The sequence below is a fragment of the Myxocyprinus asiaticus genome, chromosome 48 (assembly GCF_019703515.2).
Source record: "Myxocyprinus asiaticus isolate MX2 ecotype Aquarium Trade chromosome 48, UBuf_Myxa_2, whole genome shotgun sequence".
NCBI lineage: Eukaryota > Metazoa > Chordata > Actinopteri > Cypriniformes > Catostomidae > Myxocyprinus > Myxocyprinus asiaticus.
The window spans coordinates 10064554-10087550 of NC_059391.1; the positions used below are offsets into that span (position 1 = coordinate 10064554).

The following is a 22997-nucleotide window of genomic DNA, read 5'->3' on the forward strand; positions in this document are numbered from 1 at the left end:
TGAAATTCTTGGGTGCAGTTCCGATCAACATAGCAGTCGTGACAGTGATGAGACATATACCAATTTACAATAACATCAAATTAACACAACACAATTTAAACATCTGATATACACATAATTACACTCAACAATATACAAATAATAACATACACTGTACAGTATACAATACGTACTATATAGATACACATTATTAATAAAAATAAAAAATAAAAATATATAAAAAAGTATATATAGTATATATAGAATGTACAGTATTGTACTGTATTGACATTCAGGCTGTCGGTTGATAGTCAGTTAAGAGAGAATATAATATAATAATAATATAATTTATGACAGTCTGGTGTGAGATATAAGAGTAAGGGTAATAAAGTGCAGTGCTGATGTATTTCATCGTGGGAGATCAAGAGTTCAGAGGTCTGATTGCTTGGGGGAAGAAGCTGTCATGAAGTCGGCTGGTGCGGGTCCTGATGCTGCGATACCGCCTGCCTGATGGTAGCAGTGAGAACAGCCCATGGCTCAGGTGGCTGGAGTCTCTGATGATCCTCAGAGCTTTTTTCACACACCGCCTTGTATATATTTCCTGGAGGGAGGGAAGCTCACCTCCGATGATGTGTCTGGCAGTTCGCACCACCCTTTGCAGTGCTTTGCGGTTGTGGGCGGTGCTATTGCCATACCAGGCGGAGATGCAGCCAGTCAGGATGCTCTCTACAGTGCAGGTGTAGAACCGTGTGAGGATGTGGCGGTTCATTCCAAACTTCCTCAGCCGTCTCAGGAAGAAGAGGCGCTGATGAGCCTTCTTCACAATGACTTCAGTGTGGATGGACCATAGGAGTTCCTCAGTGATGTGGACACCCAGGAACTTGAAGCTGCTGACTCTCTCCACTGGTGCTCCATTGATGGTGATGGGACTGTGTTCTCTGTCTTTTCTCCTGAAGTCCACCACAAGCTCCTTTGTCTTACTGACGTTGATGTCAGAGTGTGCACCTCCTCTCTGTAGGCTGTTTCATCATTGTCAGTGATCAGACCTACCACCGTCGTATCATCAGCAAACTTAATGATGGCATTGGAGCTATGTGTTGCCACACAGTCATGTGTGTACAGGGAATACAAGAGTGGGCTGAGAACACAGCCCTGCGGGGCTCCAGTGTTGAGGGTCAGTGAAGAGGAGATATTGCTGCCTATTCTAACCACCTGGCGTCTGCTTGACAGGAAGTCCAGGATCCAGCTGCACAGCGAGCTGTTTAAGCCCAGAGCCCGGATATTCTCATCTAGCTTGGAGAGCACTATGGTGTTGAATGCTGAGCTGTAGTCTACAAACAGCATTCTCACATAAGTGTTCTTTTTTCCAGGTGGGAGAGAGCAGTGTGTATTGTAGATGCAATGGCATCATCAGAGGAGCGGTTGTTGCGGTAAGCAAACTGCAGTGGGTCTAGAGAGAGAGGCAGCACAGAGCAGATGTAATCTCTGATTAGTCTCTCAAAGCATATGCTGATGATGGGGGTCAGAGCAACAGGTCGCCAGTCATTTAAACAAGTTATTTTTGATTGTTTTGGAACAGGCACAATGGTGGATGTTTTAAAGCATGTGGGGACTACAGACAAAGAGAGGGAAAGGTTGAAAATGTCCGTAAAAACACCACAGCCAGCTGGTTCGCGCACGCTCTGATGACGTGGCCCGGAATGCCGTCTGGGCCCGCGGCTTTGCGGATATTCACCCGTCGGAAGGATCGGGTTAAGATGTTAGAAAACTAGCTAAGAGCATCTTAAACAATCTGAGACAAGCAAAAACCAGCATAAATTGGTTTAAGCTGCTTTTTTGAGCAGGGAAGTTATCCTTATGTAGCATTGGTAGCTACAAATCAGCTTAATTCTACAAATAAGTAGTGGTAGTGTACTATCAGGCTAATCAGCTAGCAGTATGGTAAACTATCAGACCAATCGGCTATCAGGCTAATCAGCTAGCAATATGGTAAACTATCAGACCAATGGGCTATCAGGCTAATCAGCTAGCAGTATGGTAAACTATCAGACCAATCGGCTATCAGGCTAATCAGCTAGCAGTGTGCTAAGCTAAGAGGTTAACGATTTAGCTTGCAAAGCACCATATAATCCAAACACATTTCACGTGAAACTTCTCACCCATCAAGCTCTGCTGTCTCGATATAGCACAGTCCATAGGGCTCACTGCTAGATAGGAGGAGAATGTCAGCCTAAAGACAACAGATAGAGTCGAGTAAAACTCATAAATCATGTACTGTATGACAGTATACTGTAAAGAATTCTTTACAGTACACTGAACTACAGATGAACACAATGCAGATGATGCTGATAATATTGGCATCATCAAAATCCAAGCAATAGAACAGTTTTTTCTACACAAAAATACTTTTCATTATGACTGAATCAAGCAGAATACATTAAGTTACACCAATAAAAGTCATTTTTAAGGGTTACATCATATAGAAAGAGATCCTAAAGGTAACAATTGCAGGTTACCAGTCTTTACAGTGTAGTATATTCGTAAAGGATTGAAACTTACAGCAACAAACTGATTGTTCTCAAGTTTGATGATATCGCCCACTCTTACATTCATCCATTTTTCATTCTGTAGCCTGAAACAAAGACATTATCGTGTTGTTCTGTTGCACATTATTTGCATTACCTACACATCTCTTAAAGCATTTACAGTTCAATATTTATGACTCAACAGCACAATATAGGGCTGAAAATGCTGATACACAGCATAAAGGCACTTACTTTCCTTTGATGAGTACCTGAGACTGCCGGGTGTTGACTTGTTGATCACTTTTATGGCGGAACTGAAATCCAAAATAGATCAATCACAGCAATCATCAGTTTAGCTTATTTTATGCAGACTGCAGAGGGTTGAGCAGCCTGCCTTTATACATGCAGTATTCACAATTGTAAAGAAAAACAGGACAAGAATAGATTCTCACATAGTCATCTGTAGCGTCTTTTACAGCTGTGATAGACAGCACCAACACCAAAGGCACAATAGTGGTGAACCAGGACAGAGAGGAGATTTCTGGAATTAACTGGAAGTATGAATTAGAGTATTAGTGTTGTTACATTAAATACACCTGGGGCTTTCATATATTGATTTATGTAAATTTGTTTTGTGTAAACCACTCATTTATTCATTCAGTAAGTCACTCACTCACTCACATATTCAAACTTGCATTATTAAAGTCATCAGAAAATCAAGTCAGCACGCACTGGAGTACTGGTGCATAAGATCAAAAAAAGATTGTTAGTATCACTTGCCCTACGTATACGAACATTTTCAAAATAATTTTATTTTAAAGAGAAAATAAGGCTTTTATTTCATATATTTACACTTGTGCTCATCTTCTAATGACTTGAGAGACTTAATAAGACATGACGATATTTCCGGTAACAGAACATAGTGAGCAATGATGCTCCATGATTTTTAAGGTGCATTCTGGGAATTTTTTGGGAGCGAACGTTTCAGTGCACTGAAATGATTTAGGGATTGGGACATACTCCCTGACCAGTGCCCTGACAACTAAACTATGGAGCTGATTGAGTAAACATCAATGATTTTGTATTTTTTTATTTTTTATTTTATTTTAAATACAACTTTTGTAACTTAAAAAGCTGGCATACCTGCAGTATCAGCAGCACTAGAAAGTAGGCATTCGCAAAGCGTTGGAACTGCTCGAACAAGTTAATGGGCAGGAAGGTGAAGATGTTATATTTTGCTGTCTTAATTCGATTGTCCTGTGGAAAAATGACAACAAAGAAAATAATCATATTTTTGACAATTCTGCCAACATCATTAAACCATTAGAATTTGTTCTAATGTTAAACTATTCATTATAAAATGGATAGTTTCAGTCCTAGATGATAATTGGGCAACACAGCGTTCACTGCACAGTACCCTATTAACACTTCAGGGACTATATCCTGTAGTTGAAATATGGCACTTAATGAATAAGAATGTATATGAAATACCATTTTAATGAAAAACTGTGTCCTTAATATTTCTAATATGTAATAAAATAAAAAGCAATGAGGCACTCAAATTGTTATATTATGAATATAGTCACGGCTGAGGGGTTTGCAGACTCTGTTGCATGTCATGCCAAACAACACCCTTTAGATGGGACTACATTCCCAATTTAGCACGCCCTCACGTACTTTATTAAATCATGTATTTGAAGGTTTCTTCAACTTTGGGCACTCTGATGTCCCACATGTTGACTCCATGGTTTCATGGTTTCTATATATATCATGGTTAAAATATGGTTACTGTAGTAAAACCATAGTAAATTGGTTGCAAGGGCATGCAAAACGTATTGTGAGGGAACGCAAAACTTATTGCAAGGGAATGCAAAATATTGCGAGGGCAGGCAAAACTACTTCAAAAAAAAAATTCCTGTCCTATCCTCTAAGGGGCTCTGTAATGTGATTTCCGCCACAGAATTCTATTAAACACAATACAGAGTTTGAATGACATGAAAGTATCAAAATAAAATGACAAAAATACATAAATCTGTTGTGACATGTACATACACTGTAGGACACACAATGGTGAGAGAGTGAAAAATGTTTTAACAAGATCTAACTTTCTAAAATCTGTGATAAAAGTGACGAAAGTTGAAGAAACACCCATTTATGGGAACAGGAATTTATGCCTATACCAACATCACTGCGATAGATTACGGACAATTATAGACTTACAGCATAACTGAACCTCTCATTGTAGTCCCGATCGTTGGCTCGAACATGTCGTTCCTCTTCTAGAATTGAACAAAAGTTTAGTTGTAAATTATTACCATTGGGAAATAAAAACGAAACACCTAAAAATAAAATGTTTGCATAATTCTATAACAGTCCAAATGCAACTTTATAATTCACAACAAACATGCATTGATGCCCAACACCAAATTCCTCCAATAATATCTTGATTAATCTACAATCCCTCCAGTTTCAGGGAAAACAAAACCTAATATGTTCCACCAATTATCTAAATTCTTGGATTTTATGTCTTGCTTGTTCTCCAAATTGATGCTTCTCATAATCCATCTCCTCTTGCTGTTTTCAAAAGAAACTAAAGTCAATGTCTCAAGAGAAGCACAATATTATCAACATTAGTGAATATCACTCAGCAAATGATAGCGGTAAAAATAGGAGTGCACAAAGCTCTTCTCAAATGTAAGCAAGCTCCTTCTATTGATTCTTTTGACGTGATAGCAGCCTCCTCCTTGAAGAAATCTTCGATATTGTTTATGTTCTTCACATTTGTAAGCCTTATGAGTCAGAAGAAAATAAGTCACATAACCCATAGGTCATACTTTTATGATGTACAAGGTTATTATAGTTTTAACTTTCTAATTTGGTTCTTTTTCTGTTATATTTTCAATTTGTCTGTTTCAAAATCAGTTTAGTTTTCATTAGTTTTCCCTCTATGATTGTCAGTTTCAGTATAGATTTTTCAGTATTATCTATTTTCAGTTTAGTTAGTTTCTATTAGTAATTTTGGGCTGCTGTCAGTTTGTTAACTGGTATTTAATGTTTAATGTTAATTTTCTCGGTGTCATCTAGTGATACTGCGATCTAGTGGCATTTTCATGTTTAATGGTGGGTTGTTAAATTAAATAATGCTGTCGATTTAGGGGGGCCTGGGTAGCTCAGTGAGTAAATACGCTGACTACCACCCCTGGAGTCGCGAGTTCGAATCCAGTGAGTGCTGAGTGACTCCAGCCAGGTTTCCTAAGCAACCAAATTGTCCCGGTTACTAGGGAGGGTAGAGTCACATGGGGTAACCTCCTCATGGTTGCTATAATGTGGTTCTCGCTCTCGGTGGGGCACGTGGTGAGTTGTGCGTGGGTGCCGCAGAGAATAGCGTGAAGCCTCCACACGCGCTATGTCTCCAAGGTAACGCGCTCAACAAGCCATGTGATAAGATGCACGGACTGACAGTCTTTGACCTGGAGGCAACTGAGATTCGTTCTCCGCCTCCCGGATTGAGACGAGTCATTATGCCACCACAAGGATGTATTGGGAATTGGGCATTCCAAATTGGGGAGAAAAAGGAGAGAAAATAAAAATAAATAATGCTGTCAATTTAATGTTAATTCAGGGCAATTAATTATATTAAAATAACACAGTTAACCATGCCCCCTGACAGTATGTAAATTCCATAAGAAATTTTTCAATTCAAGCTCCAAGTACTACCTTCATGTTTTTGTGAGTCGCAGTCACCAGGGGGCAGTCAGCCCAACTTCTGCTGTACAGGCAGCGCGCAGCTGTATAGACCACAAATCAATAGCTGTTCAAAGACAACTGGATGGAGGATAGCAGAATACAGCGGTGTTGAGACGCATTTTCCAGTTTGAAACTAAATTAAACTTGACCCGGTGTCCTAAAAACGCAGCATTTATAGCTAAAGATGCTGAAAACCAGCAAAATGTGACACAACCACAGTGAAACACTTCAAAAGTATCCCTCTGATGCATGTGCACACAGACCAATGAAAATAGTGCATACGGAATGCAAGAATGCCTCCTGTGAAAACAGCCCAAATCTACATCGGACAAATCGACAAACTCAATTGCAAAATGGATTGTTGTGGATTGTAGGCCACTGACAGGCTTACGTTCAGTTGCTGGGCTTCCATCCAACTATTTTTGTCAATTTTCAATTTGCGCTAAAGAAAACCGATATGGAAACACTTTATAAATTATATGCATGGATTTTATAGATTTCATATAAGTCAATATGCGCAATAAGGTGATGAAAATAGTTTATTCACAAAGTAATTAAATTTTCTGACCATTTGTTCACAAGAACGAATGGTCCAACGTTGGCACACAATTCGTTGAACATAGCCCTTGACATTTGGAAGTGTTTCACCCAAAGTTTTGAATTAACTGAATTATTATATATTCATAGTTATTTTTATTATTATATATATTTAATTATCTTCATTTGGGGCCTTTTTTCAGCAAATATTGATATATGCAATTAATTTTGATTAATTAGATTAATTGGCATATCATAATTTGATTAAAAATGTTAATTAATTGACAGTCCAAGTATTAAAAATGAAAACTAAATGTTGTTTGTGGTAATCTTATTATATTTTAGTTTGTTTGGGGGAAAAAATATTGTATTAAAATGTATTGAAAATGTATGTTTGTTTAATTTTATTTTTATCTAAACTAACAAAAATATTCTAGGTTTTTTTTTTTTTTTTTTTTTTTTTTTAAGAATAACATAATTGCATAGAATAATAGTTTCCAAAACTCTTTCCAGCTCTTCAAGGACACTTCCCCTGTTTAACTCCCCCCCCCCCCTTGCCGCTCTACCTTGTCCAGGTGCTTTCAAGCGTGGGTTCCAACCTCCTCTCCATGGTACTAACATCCATAGCCATCGCAGCGCCATTGCCTGTCTGCAATGTCATTCTTTGAGCAGCACAAACAAATGTTCAGACATTAGTCATGCGTACAATGGCCCACATCAAATTAAAACTTAATTGCAAATCAAATGACAGAGTCATTAAACAGACAGTCATACGATACTCCATAGTCTGTGGTGTCTACTTTCTGTTGGGCAGCTAATTCTTAGAACATTGGATTCCTCTGGAATGTACCAGACGATGCCTACACTTGTCTTTGATTGCAAGAGACTGAAGCGTGTCTTTTGCCACGCCTGTGGAATTTCTACACCTGCAGGGCTTATGGGTATTAACATAAAATTACACCTAATCGTTTACTTGTTCTAACTAGGAGTTATTGAGACATCTGGCATTATAAACACAGAGACCTTGCCTTTGTAAAAGGCCATAGGAACATTTTATTGCTCTTTCATAGCTCAGCTATGCTCTGGGGTTAGCAGGAGACTGAAGTAACTCGATGAACATGCAAGATGGGGGACTTTACTGATCTACTAAAGGATTTACTGTACAACATGGCAGATGTTCTTAGTGTTGCCTGAAACATCATGATGACATGAAACATTAATCATATTAACCAATGTTATGTCGATTCAGATACATAACATTAATCATCAGGTTATGTATCTGAATCAACTGAAATTTGGGATCCAGTTTATATTTTGCTGAGGGTCTCATAATATCATGCCCTGAACAAGAGTCAAGTTGGGTGATACAGATTGGTGAGTGTTACAATATATTGCACTGCAGTTGCACCGTACACTCCAGACTTCCTTCAAGTTCTGCTAAATTTCATGTTTACTGCCAGATGAGCTGAACAGGAACTGTAACTGAGCAAGACTCACCAAATAAGCTTGTTACTATCACAGTTTTGAAATTATATGAGTTATAAGATGCTTTCTTAGCATTTTTGCACAAGTGTAAAGCAATGAGGGTCATTCAGAGGTTCTCTTAATATGACCTTGGAGTGATCCATTCTGTTCATGTGTGGCTTAATCTGGCCCGTTACTATTAATGCTGCTCAAACTATAATTTAGGGTTTTAAAATGATCCCTAACCCCAAGAATTAAATGCCAGCGTGTAACTCGTCCCACACTATTTGTGTTATGGATGTGAATGATACATCAAACCATGTGGCCGACTAAGGAAAGTTGTGCTTTTGCTTTTCACACTGATCAGGCTAACGATTTTTGATGGAGGTTAAAAAAATTCTACTAGACTTGCATTGAAGGAGAGACCCAAGCCATATCTCCAGACCAGAATATCACAGAGACTTAGGGTGGGTGTCTTTTGACATGAGCATGGATGTACCCACCTTGAAACCATATATAACACCCTAGCAGCCATCCAGGACACCCTAGCAACCACATAGCAATGGCCCTGGCAACCACCCAAAACACTCTAGCAATGTGGCTGCGAGTTTTGCACAGGCAAGTACCCCTTCAGAAAATGTCTTCAAAAAAAGTCAGATTGCAGGTTTTAACAGGAAAACCACACAATCCTTTTACCGCAACTTCTACATTTCTTCTGGCTCCACCCCTTCTGGACAAGAAAAATAACTTCTCTTTTAAAGAAACGACTAACTACACAGCTCTTTGCCAGAAAAGCCTAGTAGATAATTTCTGAATTAGCATGTACTGGTTCATTGCTAGCTATGGCTTTGTGAACATGATAATTGTTTCCTCATTTAGCGCAGGTGCTACAACTGTCGTCAACCATTAATAATTGAACAGCTTCCACACCCAGAGATCCATCAGATGAGTTTCCACTCAGTTCACACATTTGATCACAGCAGACAAATGGTACATAATGCATAACGTCTCATATTACTTTGCCACACTTTTTTGCTTGTTTCTGTAGTTCAACTGGTAGAGCATGATGATAACAATGCTAAGGTCATAAGTTTGTTTCCCAGGAAACACAAATACTGATAAAAAGTATAGGCATACTTTAAATGCCCTGTAAGTCACTATATGATAATGATGTATCCTAAATGAACAACTGTACACAATGTAAAGGAACTTAAAGACACTATGAAATGCTGGACTTTAGACTCTTTGGCCGTATGAAATGGTTTTAGCCAGAGGAGAACTGGCTCCCCTAAGTCTGGTTTCTGCCAAGGTTTTTTCTCCACTTACTAAGATCTTATGGAGCTTTTGTTCCTTGCCACAGTCGCCTTTGGCTTGCACAATGGGGACTTAAAGACAAAAAGGCATGATTGTCAATGAAGTTTTTTAATGGGGACTTTATGACATTTATGACACTAACGGACATTACAGTTTGATTTCCTGTAAAGCTGCTTTTGAAAAACTAAAGCACTATACAAATAAATGTGACTTGACTTGGCTTGATGAGTACAGTTATCTGTCCTGTGTTGATATATTGCCTATTGTTGTGGCTCCGCTTTCTGATGTCATTTTAGTGTAGGGATAAAAAGGCAGGAAAAACGCTTGGTGACAGAATCACTTTGGATTACAATCAGCGTTTGTGATGATATGTAGCTGAGTGCGATGACAACGTTCAGATCAGCTTGATGTCAGTTCTTCAGTAAAAGAAGAAGCTCATTGGTCATTTGACGAGAACACAAGACAGAATGTATTTTTTTGTATTATTAAGCCATTAATTCTGCAAGTCCCGACGGTCAAGTGATTAACAACCTCCTGCTGTGAGAATGCGCACTTCGTCTCCCTCCACCTGGCCAGCGATTATGTAAACTCACACCTGAAGATCACTGGAAAAATCGCCTAGTGTGATGCTGGCAATGAATTCTCATTGTAGAGAGCATTTTATGCTGCCTTCACATGTTTTCGGAATTACCACAAATAAGAATTTCCTACTCGGAAGTTGCACATTATTTATGACCCCTCAAACCATAATTACTTCTGGGAAACTCTGAGAATATTTTTATACCAAGTTTCCAAGTTAGGAAGCGCCATAAACATGACGAAGGAGAGTATGGTTTCTGTAGTAAAGTTTTATTAAGTTTTCTAGATGCAGCTAGTTTACGCTTGATGTTTCAGTCATATACATTTACATATATCATTAACTATTTGTTGTATATTGTAAATTGTTTACTCAGAGAAACTAGCATGTATTTGAACAAAATTCCTTTATTGTCAGCCAGTTGACTAACATGAATAACAGCGTAAAAATAAACAAAAGTAATTACCCAAGAAATATGCAATAATGAACCTGCCATTTTTCCTATTCTCTACGTCAACAAAGCACTTGAACATGACGCACTTAGAAGTACTGTAAGAATAATCGCACAAAGTAGAATCGTAGGATAATAGCAAGTAAAGGCAGCATAAGTGTACAAAAATTTTGATATGCCCATGAGTGCAAAACAGTGTGTTTTCTCATTACTAGTATTACTAGCATATAGATGGCCTCAAAGTTAACAGACATGGACTTAAAGCCACAAAACTCATTATTTCATGGGATCTTTATAAGTGTCTTCCTGTGGCATCAACCCTGAAAAATTCTTTTTTGGCTCTAATCTGGAAATTTTGAGTTGAAGAGAAAGTTGCATTCATGTCTTGACTTTACATAAGGGCCTCCCAATAAACATTTCAGCAATTATGAAAAATACAGTTTAATGTGAATTACAGTACAGTATGCATCCACAGCATGTTTAGGCTAAATGACCTCAGTGAAGTACTGGAGGTGTATGCATACTCAACGTGATCACACAGGAAATCAACATGTTGTTTCCGAAAGTGCAAGTACCCTAAATTCAACCCCATATTGCTGAATAACTGACAAGCACTATCCCCCATCAGCCATTTTTGCATCATCTCGACCATGACAACCCACCCATTTAGTGCTACTGATAGCGAGTTGTGCGAGCAACCTCCGAAACACAGATTCTGGTCCCATGGGAACAAGGAAGTAATTGTGTTCAGCTAAACAATGAATAGCGTGATTCGGAGGTTGCATTTTCTCTCTAAAATTACATTTTTACTCCACTGATAGTCAGGTTTAGGGTTGGGGTATGGATTAGGGCATATGGTTAATAAAATTTGCATTCTTGTTGACTGTATTACATCATTTACAACTAAAAATATAGCTTTTGGCACTACTCTGTGGACATTTCACCTGGAAACTGGAGCTCACACATGCCCATACGTTCAACAGCACTTCCAGCTTCAGCCACTGGGGGCAGTGATTCAAATTTCAGTAAGAACAGACTGATTTCAGCAGCAGAATTTTCTATCTATTGTTGCCGAATTCACTGTGACATCAGTCTGATAGCATCAATACTTAAAAAATCTTTTCTGGCTCTAATTTGGAACAATTATTTGAAAGAGTTAAAGTTAAAGAAGATAAAGTTGCATTCACCTCTTAAATTTGCAAGAGGGCTCCTTGACAAACATTTCAGCAATTATGGAAATTATGGTATTTGTGCATTACAGTATACTAAGCATCCACAATGATTCAATTACCTCTTTAAGTGATTAAGTGACTAATACATGGAGGTGTATATGTACTTCCTATTTCGGGCAACATTCTTACAACACTGGCTTCCCAACTTCGCACTTTTCAACATACTGTAAGTGTCTTACATTTGCATCACATATGAAACACACTCTAAAACTTCACCAAGCAACACAAAGTAAAACACAAAAGAAAAATACCTACATGTTTCACCTTCATGTCCCCTAAGGACACTGTAAATGATCTCCATCCAGTCTGCCAGAACATGTTTTTAAAAGACGAATAAATGATTACAGTGTTGCCCAAGGGAAAGTAATGTAAATATCTGTGGTTTTTCCAAGGTCAAAGAGGCAAAACCCTGCGTCATTGGACCCGTTACCTTTTCCTTCTCATGATCACAAACGCACACACTTAAAGTCTCTTAATAACAAAACACATGGCATGCTTCACATGTCAGCATCCTTACAGCAGCAAAGTCACTGCTTTACCTCTGTGGAGCAGCAAACCATGGAATAAAGGAGCAATGAGTGATGATGTCACAGGAAGAAGATGCAAACTGTCCTTTTCTTTATAAAGGACTGATTAACTATGGCTGGGTATTAAAACCAGTTTCATTTGTTTGTGCAAAAGAGACACCAAGAGCAACAGCAACAATCACACGAGGGGGGTGTCATCAAGGTTTCTAGGCAACAAGGCCTGAGAAGAGAGATGACCACATAGTTGAAATACTGTTGCTAGAAATAAAGGTATTAAAGGCAGGACTAAAGTACGAACTACAAGAGGAGATCCTTTGTTCAGCAGAATTCGATCTGTGAAAATATTGTAGACGCTGTAATTATCTGGTTGTTTGCGGTACTTATAGCTAATAATGTGACTACTATTGGCGTCAATTCTAACAAGTGTTGCTGTTAAAGAGAAGTTACTGCCCAAGAGAAAGTGTATATAAATGAATCTTACAAAATATGCCCTTGTTATATTTCACCCCAAAATAAAAAACTAAAAAATAAATAAAAATAATTCATATTTTGCTTAGATTCAGTGAAGTCTGTTTTTCATTACTGTAATGTGTCAGTACATTTAAAGGAATATTCCAGGTTGAATACAAGTTAAGCTCAATTGACAGCATTTGTGGCATAATGTTAATTATCACAAAACAATTTTTAGACTTGTCCCTCCTTTTCTTTAAAAAAGGAAAAATCAAGGTTACAGAGAGGCACTTTGTTACGTCCTGCTTGTGTTTTTGTGTTGTTTGCTTTGTCTTGTGTTCTGCCTGTGCTGTTTCTCTCTCTCTTTCTCAGATGCGTTGTTTGCCTCTGAGCACAGGATTGGCGGTTCAATTGGTGCATAGTTTTAAAAAGGGTGCATCACCGGTAGATGGGGAGCTCACTCCAAATTTAGGCCACATGTCTGATAGCTCCACAGATTCTCCCTGCAGCCGACAGACCAAATGTTCTTTTTGTATGAAGCCAATATTTGATACTTTGATGTCTAATGTGTTCTCTTCAATTGCTTACTTCGTTAGTGAAATCAGAGCACAGGGGTGGCCTGCTGTTTATTTTGCTAAACATGGTTTGTGATTTTTTTACATTAGAAAGTGAGGGAAGGCCTTTGTATATTTTTTTTTTTTTCATTGGCTTTAGGTTATTTATATTCTGAGTTTTGGTTTAGTTCTTTGTGTTTATTATTTTGGCCTTTAGGCACCCTGAAGCTACTGCGCCAACTCTTTCTATTTAAAATAATAAATTAAAAACTTCTCTATAACCCTGTGCTATCTCCCTTTGATCTGGCAGCTGGAGCGGGAATCCACCAAAAAAAAAAAAAAAAAACTCTTATTGCGCCCTTACCCCCTAGACAGGGCATAATAAATGGGGGCTCGTCCGGGATCTTGCTTTTGCTCACATGGACAGCGACAGGTCAGATAGGTCAGGTTCAGCTCCATCAACAGTGGACAGCGACTTGGACACAACAGGTTGCACTACAGGGAAGTCTGAACTTCTATCTGCATCTAAAAAACTGTTAGAAATATCCAGCATATCACCAAATTTTTGTGACTGAGCTTGTGTAATCACGCAAGCAGAGAACACGGATGGAAATTCAAAGACTAAATCGGCAGAGTTGGGTGGTTCAGAGAATGAAATTTCATTAACCTCTGGAAGGGGGAGCATCTTTCCACCAACCAAATCATTCTCTAGAATGAATGTGACCCCTTTCACAGGTAATTGAGAACGAATGGCAACTTTCACTAAGCCCTTTATTAAATCAGAATGAATGTGCACATTATTAACTTTCAAACACCCATCTCAATCCCTTGTAGGTGTATATCAGAACCACAGAAGGTTTCACTAAGAAAAGGCAAAACACTCTTCAAAGCAAAAGATTGGGCTGAACTTGTGTCTCGCAAAATCATAAAGGGGATCTGGTCTTTCTCTAGGCCGCTCAGAGAGACCATGCCCTTGCAAACAAACTGATCATCAACTGTGACAATTTCCAAATAGATTGCTCATCTACCAACCAAACTTTTCATTTGACTGTTTCTTCTTTTTCAAGACTGGACAACCAGCGATGAGATGACCGGACTTATGGCAATAAAACATTTGTGTGTTTCATTTTGTGGTGATTGTTTCAATGTTTTTGAACTTTTACTGCTTTTTTTCGGAACTGTATGAATGAGACAGTTTGCGACGAGGGCACAACAAACACACTTTTGTGCATCAACACGAAATCGTCTTGTCTGCACAATATGCATCTTAAGCAAGAATGGAAACTTTTTGTTCATTCAGATAACCACAATTATATACATCAGATAACCATATACTGTATATACTGTACATTACAAGATAAATATCAAACCTTTCTTTTTTTTTTAAATTACAGTTATGAGAATTTTTTTGCATTATGGTAATGAGAATTGGATAGAATGTGCATAATTATTTTGAAATAAAACATCATAATAATGTTTTTAGGCTTCATTATCTTTATGCAAAATATAATTTCTTATTTTTTTCTTTTGATTTTGGGGTGAATGTGTCCTGGTCATATTTTTGGGAGATTCACCAATGATTTGAGCTCAATTTGTAATTAGGAAAGTTACCGTATTATCAATAGACTTTAAACCACATTAAACTGTTTTAAACACGTGGTTTTAAAACATTTGGGAAAAACTGACTACAAAAACATGAATACACATTAACATTTGCATTAATTAACATTAACTAAACATGAATGCCATGTAAGCATGTAAGCATATGATTTTTGCAGCTATTCTTACCAAAGCAGACGTCCTTCTTCCAAACTGCCATAATATCAGGCCATCTCCGATGGGTTCAAAGGGTTTCTCTGAAAAACATTATGCCAGGAAATGGTGTGAGCATTAAATAATACAAATAATACATTTTCCATCAACATCATGCTGATCAAAATAATCAGAAATTAGTTTTGAAGACTTTGGCTATGTTCACACAGCAGCAGAATAATTGTTTGGAGTCATGTTTGGAGTGTTAAATACGGTTCTGTTCACACTGTTCCAGTATGAACATGGCCAGGTCTAAGGGGGGCTAAGGGTTCATCGCCCCCCTAGATTTTCCTCGTGCCCACCCTGAAACTTCTGATGCCCCCCAGGACCAACACCAAAACACGATCAAGGGGGACCAACCCAAGCGAAATTATCAAGGAGTGACACCCCCTGGTCCTACAAAGCAATAAACAGTTGCCCAGCCTAAAAATCTAAATGCGTACCCAAAGTTCACAAGTAACCCCCTGATTACGAAAGAGACTGACTTCTGCAATATATGACAGAAGTGATGCAGTTTAACTCAAGTAAAATGTTCAGGACTTCCAACCGAATTTTAAGAGCGAGTTCCTCTAAGCCATATTGTTCATCTAGATGTGTTTGACTGTGTTAGAGAGCACACTGCAGATGGCAGCGAAACAGTAATCATCTAGCATCACACAGGTAACTGTCTTTTAAAGAGCACGCAATTCTAGCTTTTTTTTAATGTCTGACACACTCTGGGTATGTTCTCCCATATCACCCTAATGAAAGCCCAAAGGAACTGCAGCCCTTGGAAACCCATCACAGGAACACACCGCAAGGCTGGGGAGGGTTGCTGAGGGTAGCATGCAGTAAACACAGGTGATCCCGATAAGAGCAAGAGTCCGCAGTTTCCTGCCATATGATGGCTTAGCACAACAAATTGATTTGCAGTGAAAAGGTGACTACTGTCAGAGTTACATTATGCTGAAAGTATCCTCAGTGTGACAAAGGGGGTTCATTTTTTTTGTTTTGTTTTTTGTTATTAACATTTTTATTGATTCATATATTTACACAAAAAATTAAACAACATATATATATATATTGAATCAATCACTTTAAACATTAAACCACCACTATATCCCCTCCTCCTACCAAACTCCCATCCCACCCTGACCCCCCCCACGAACACCCCTGTGGTCAATAAACAACACTAAAACAACAACAAAAAAATAAAATAAAATACAATAATCAAGTAAAATAAAAAAAAATTAAAAATAATAAAAAAAATAATAAACTCTAAATTACTCCCTCCACCTCCCCTCCTTGAGATTCCCCCAAAAATGCTAATTAATTGCCCCATTTCTTTTTGTAAGAATCCCCAACTCCCATCCTTATGCTCGACCCCTCCTCGAAGGCAGTCACCCTCCCCATCTCCGCGTACCACTCTGGGAACGAGGGTGCTCCATCCGACTTCCAACTCCTCAAAATAACCTGCCTACCAATCATCACACTGGTCAAAACCCAGTCCTTCATGTACTTATCCTCCAACTCCATGACCTCCCCATCTCCCAAAATACAGAGTCTGGGGCAGAACGAGACCTGAGTGCCCAACACATCACACACAAAACTTTGCACCTTCAGCCAAAATTCTTGGATCTTACAACACCCCCAAAAAACATGGGTGGTGTCTCCATCTTCAGAATGGCATCGCCAGCAGATGGGTGTGTCCTTAAAGGTGACCTATTATGCAAAATTCACTTTTACATGGTGTTTTAACATAAATGTGAGTCAGCAGTGTGTGTACACAACCACCCTGCAATGTTAAAAGTCACCCACTCCTCTTTCTTATATTTCTATTAATCAAAAACAGTGTCTCAAAATGGCTGGTTTTCGTATCCGCTCTAAAGTGACGTCACTTTAGAGCAGGCCACGCCCACGACTGGTGACGGACTCCACTCTATTATCATAGATCCTCCCCTGAGTGATCGACACACAGTCCGCCATTTTTTTCCACGCTGGAGCAGCTACAGTGAGAAGAATAATGTCTCAACTTCGCAAGCGTCATAAGTGTTCTGTTGTAGGCTGTAAAAGTGAACATAAGAGTCTTCATGCACTCCCGGCATCAGAGCCACTGAAGACACAGTGGACAAGTTTTGTTTTTGAAATGTGCCCCAAAACATAACAAAATTCATGTATGTTTGTGCAAATCATTTTACACCAAACTGCTTTGTGAATGAGGGTCAATATAAAGCAGGATTTTCAAAAAATTTGACTCTCAAGCATGGATCAGTACCAACTGTTCATGTTCCAGCTTTATATCCTATCACACTTTATATTTTGTGAATGTTTGCAAATCACAAACTCATATTGGTCACCAAGTGTATTAACCCCCCTCACAATCCAATCTGTCCAACAGAAAGGGGACTTATTAATACATAGTTTAGGGTTCAGCCATATGCTCAAGGCTACGTTTAAATAAATATCAGAATTAAACACTCTGGACACTTTTGTCCATATCGAGTGCAAATGCAAAATAGCAGGGTGGACGAAGGGGTTCATTGAAACAAATGTGACTTTAGGGGAAATTCAGAAGTCTTTAAGCTATAAAGGCACCTGACATACTGACCCTAAATGACTGCAGAACTCTACAATACAAAATAAAGATTATCTAACAAATATAGATCCAAAAATGTTACTTATGTGTGTCATAACCCAACACATTTTTTTGCAGAAGTAAACACACAAGACATGCAGTATATAAGCATCACAAAAATTATATTTACATAATATTACATAATTATTCCATTTTGTTTATTCTATATGTATTATATTTATTTATTTCATTATATTTATTAATTTAGATTTACGACGATTATATAACAAATATAGATCCAAAAATTGTATTAATTACATCATAACCCAATATAGATTTTCTTGCAGAAGAAAACACACAAGACATACATATCACTATATAAGATATAAGTATCACTAAAATTATATTTTACATTACATATATTTTAAATTTTGTTAATTTATTTATTCTACATTTTATATTTTATTTATAATTTTTTATATTTATTATTACATATTGTATTTAATGTATTATATTTATAACAAATATCAATACATGTATATGTATATGTACACACACACATGTGGATGGATGGATGGATGGATAGACAGACAGACAAACAGACAGATAGATAGATTTTTTTTTTCAAAATTCCTGACATTTAATCATAGAAAACATTCCCTGTCTTAGGTCAGTTAGGATCACTACTTTATTTTAAGAATTTGAAATGTCAGAATAATAGTAGAGAGAATGATTTATTTCAGCTTTTATTATTTTCATCACATTCCCAGTGGGTCAGAAGGTTACATACACTTTGTTAGTATTTGGTAGCATTGCCTTTAAATTGTTTAACTTGGGTCAAACTTTTTAGGTAGCCTTCCACAAGCTTCTCACAATAAGTTGCTGGAATTTTGGCCCATTCCTCCAGACAGAACTGGTGTAATTGTGTCAGGTTTGTTGGCCTCCTTGCTCGCACACACATTTTCAGTTCTGCCCACAAATCGGATTGAGGTCAGGGCTTTGTGATGGCCACTCCAATACCTTGACTTTGTTGTCCTTAAGCCATTTTGCCACAACATTGGAGGTATGCTTGGGGTCATTGTCCATTTGGAACACCCATTTGCGACAGAGCTTTAACTTCCTGGCTGATGTCTTGAGATGTTGCTTCAATATATCCACTTAATATTCCTTCCTCGTGATCCCATCTATTTTGTGTAGTGCACCAGTCCCTCCTGCAGCAAAGCACCCCCACAACATGATGCTGCCACCCCCCATGCTTCATGGTTGGGATGGTGTTCTTCGGCTTGCAAGCCTCACCCTTTTTCCTCTAAACATAACAATGGTCATTATGGCCAAACAGTTAAATTTTTGTTTCATTAGACCAGAGGACATTTCTCCAAAAAGTAAGATCTTTGTCCCCATGTGCACTTGCAAACTGTAGTCTGGCTTTTTATGGCAGTTTTGGAGCAGTGGCTTCTTCCTTGCTGATCTGCCTTTCAGGTTATGTTGATATAGGACTTGTTTTACTGTGGATATAGATACTTGTCTACCTGTTTCCTCCAGCATCTTCACAAGTTCTTTTGCTGTTGTTCTGGGATTGATTCGCACTTTTCGCACCAAACTACGTTCATCTTTAGGAGACAGAATGTGTCTCCTTCCTGAGCGGTGTGATGGCTGCGTGGTCCCATGGTGTTTATACTTGCATACTATTGTTTGTACAGATGAGCGTGGTACTTTCAGGCATTTGGAAATTGCTCCCAAGGATGAACCAGATTTGTGGAGGTCCAAAGTTTTTTTTTTCTTTTCTTTTTTTTTTCTTCTGAGGTCTTGGCTGATTTCTTTTGATTTTCCCATGATGTCTAGCAAAGAGGCACTGAGTTTGAATGTAGGCCTTAAAATACATACACAGGTACACCTCCAATTCAGTACACCTCCTATCAGAAGCTAAATGGCTAATTGCCTAAAGGCTTGACATAATTTTCTGGATAAAGTTGCAGTTAACTTAGTGTATGTAAATTTCTGACCCACTGGAATTGTGATATAGTCAATTAAAAGTGAAACAATCTGTCTGTAAACCATTTTTGGAAAAATGACTCATGTCATGCACAAAGTAGATGTCCTAAACGACTTGCCAGAACTATTGTTTGCTAATATTAAATTTGTGGAGTGGTTAAAAAATTAGTTTTAATGACTTCAACCTAAGTGTATGTAAACTTTTGACTTCAACTGTAGATAGATAGATAGATAGATAGATAGATAGATAGATAGATAGTATTGCAATCATTAAGCTTAGTCAATTAGTCAGCCTGAGGTGGGATGTAGATATAAAATAAATTGATTAAGCTCGATTATTACTATAAATGATCATGTTTTATACACGGTCTGCGACAGAAGGCAATGATATCCCATTGAATTACACGCATAGCCAAGAGTCATATATGCTGTAACGCTCATCGCTCATAACTGCGGTGCATCAATACACCTCATACAGCAGCACTTTATCATGATCCATTATTCATAATGAAACAAAACATCAAACGCTTACCGAAAACATGCTCCATCCATTCATCTAGGGCTCTACTACTGAGGCAGGGTGGAGTAACACTTCCATAACAAATAAAGCGGAGAAAACACCAGACAGATTCACAGAATCACCTCTCTCTCTCTCTCTCTCTCTCTCTCTCTCTCTCTCCACCACACACACGTGCGCGCGCGCGCGATCGTTCCAGTTTGTACAAATCCGTAAAGAGCAAAACATCGTTTGTTCTCCTGAACACACACAAGTTGATCAAGACGTGAAAAACAACCCTTGAAGAAATATATATATTTGGTTAAATTTATCAATAGGTCTAATATTGATTTGAAATAGGCTAAGCAGGTTATCTGCTTTCATCTCACAGAATAAAGTCCGGTATTTCAGTTAATGACGCAACATTCGAGTGACGAGCTATTCATATACATGATTGACAGCTACACATTAATGTAATGATATCAAATGCTGCATTACATTCAATAATTACACAATTTTTTTTTAGGTATTTTGCTATGCCCCGTTACCTTTTGGCTCACACTATAACAATGTATTTGCAAATATTATAACTTTATAATATGACCATTAAAATAAAAATACATAACTGATTTGAAGCTAATGGTTTTATATGTAGTTATGTTGAATCTACATGAAGGCCTATCCCTCACTGCTGAATAACCATAACAAATGTTTTACTTTTTTCAAACATCAGTATAGTGTATGGTGCATAAAAAGCATGATTATAATTGTTTTATGAAAAATATTTTATTCATAGGCCAGTTGTATTTGATGTGCTGAGTTGTATGTCATACATTTCTATACAGTATAGACCAAGGGGTTAGGAAGTCTCAAACTCCCAAACATTTGGTATCTCCAAGGGAGTCCTTTTAAGATACCCCAAGATTTACTACTGTGATTTCTGTTGTAACTGCTTTGATAAAAGTAATATAGGACCAAAGCTTTCAGTGTTTTAAATGTTGGACTACAATCTGCAGCTTCATAAGATTAGGGAAAATAGCTTAGTTCATTATGAGTGCTGTATTGGACTTACAGACATATATGCTTATTTAAATATGCTTAAGCAAAGTGTGGTCAGTACTGTATGTGATGTCAGAAGAAGACAAATATTTAACTTTAAGGTAACATTAATAAACATTTATGATAAAATGGAGAGATTTGAGAAGTGAGTCTGTTAATAAAAAGGGTGAAAGGGTGGGCCAGTAATTTGAGAAAGCCTCAGAAGTATTTGGGGACTTTTAAGTCACATTTAAAACTGTAAATGCCATTGCAGTCGTTTTTTGTTTTGTTTTTCGTTCATTGCGTTAATATACATGTTTCACTGGTTTAATTTTGACAACCAGAAATTCCAAATAATTAGTTTTTATCTTAATTTTAGCTTAATCTAAACAGTACATCTATTGTTTTATATGATTAAACATAATAAACATATTTTTGTGCATAGTTGTGCTCGAAGAGTGTGTTATCTACTTGATATACAATGGCGGCCAAAATTTTGAAATAATGTACAGATTTTGCTGTTTCGAAAGGAAATTGGTACTTTCATTCACCAAAGTGGCATTCAACTGATTACAAAGTATAGTCAGGACATTACTGATGTAAAAAACAGCACCATCACTATTTGAAAAAATAATTTTGATCAAATCTAGACATGCCCCATTTCCAGCAGCTATCACTCCAACACCTTATCCTTGAGTAATCATGCTAAATTGCCAATTTGGTACTAGAAAATCACTTGCCATTATATCAAACACAGTTGAAAGCTATTTGGTTCATTAAATGAAGCTTAACATTGTCTTTGTGTTTGTTTTTGAGTTGCCACAGTATGCAATAGACTGGCATGTATTAAGGTCAATATTAGGTCACAAATGGCATAAAGAAACAGCTTTCTCTAGAAACTCATCTGTCACTCATTATTTTGAGGAATGAAGGTATACAATGCTTGAAATTGCCAAAAAAACTGAAGATTTCATACGGTATAAACTACAGTCTTCAAAGACAAAGGACAACTGACTCTAACAAGGACAGAAACAGATGTGGAAGGTCAGATGTACAACTAAACAAGAGGATAAGAACATCAGAGTCTCTAGTTTGAGAAATAGACGCCTCACATGTCCTCAGCTGACAGCTTCATTGAATTCTACCCGCTCAACACCAGTTTCATGTACAACAGTAAAGAGAAGACTCAGGGGTGTAGGCCTTATGGGAAGAATCGCAAAGAAAAAGACACTTTTGAAACAGAAAAACAAAAAGAAAAGGTTAGAGTGGGCAAAGAAACACAGACATTGGGCAACAGATAATTGGAAAAGAGTGTTATGGATCTTAACCCCATTGAGCTTTTGTGGGATCAGCTAGACTGTAAGGTGCGTGAGAAGTGCCCGACAAGACAGCCACATCTATGGCAAGTGCTACAGGAAGTGTGGGGTGAAATGTCACCTGAGTATCTGGACAAACTGACAGCTAGAATGCCAAGGATCTGCAAAGCTTTTTTTCAAATTGTAATAGTAATTGTTCACGTTATTAATGTCCTGACTATACATTGTGATCAGCTGAATACCACTTTGGTGTATAAAAGTACCAATTTCTTTCCATAAGAGCAAAATCTGTACATTATTCCAAACTTTTGGCCTCCAGTGTATATATTCTAATTCAGTAACATTCATACATTTTTAAATGTGGTGTGTCTAAATACGTCCCATTATATTAAAGGACCAGGATCATTGAGATTAAAGGAATCGGCTTAAAAG

General features: G+C 37.7%; 1 protein-coding gene across 5 annotated transcripts in view; it reads right to left on the bottom strand.

The window, feature by feature from the left end:
- Positions 1 to 20386, bottom strand: part of LOC127437408 (phospholipid-transporting ATPase ID-like) — a 50684-nt gene extending 30298 nt beyond the window's left edge. Inside the window, exons 1-9 of one of the 5 annotated variants that reach the window (XM_051692280.1) lie at positions 20248 to 20367; positions 15146 to 15213; positions 7355 to 7450; positions 4725 to 4783; positions 3648 to 3761; positions 2957 to 3055; positions 2757 to 2818; positions 2539 to 2611; positions 2139 to 2209 (exon numbers count right to left, since the gene is read on the bottom strand). In XM_051692280.1, the coding sequence (XP_051548240.1) occupies positions 2139 to 2209; positions 2539 to 2611; positions 2757 to 2818; positions 2957 to 3055; positions 3648 to 3761; positions 4725 to 4783; positions 7355 to 7430 (554 nt within the window). In that variant the 5' untranslated portion in view covers positions 7431 to 7450; positions 15146 to 15213; positions 20248 to 20367. Of the gene's footprint in view, positions 1 to 2138; positions 2210 to 2538; positions 2612 to 2756; positions 2819 to 2956; positions 3056 to 3647; positions 3762 to 4724; positions 4784 to 7354; positions 7451 to 15145; positions 15214 to 20247 lie in introns of those variants that run through there. The other 4 variants (XM_051692279.1, XM_051692281.1, XM_051692282.1 and 1 more) reach the window with 4 other exon arrangements.
- Positions 20387 to 22997: the final 2611 nt, after the last annotated feature.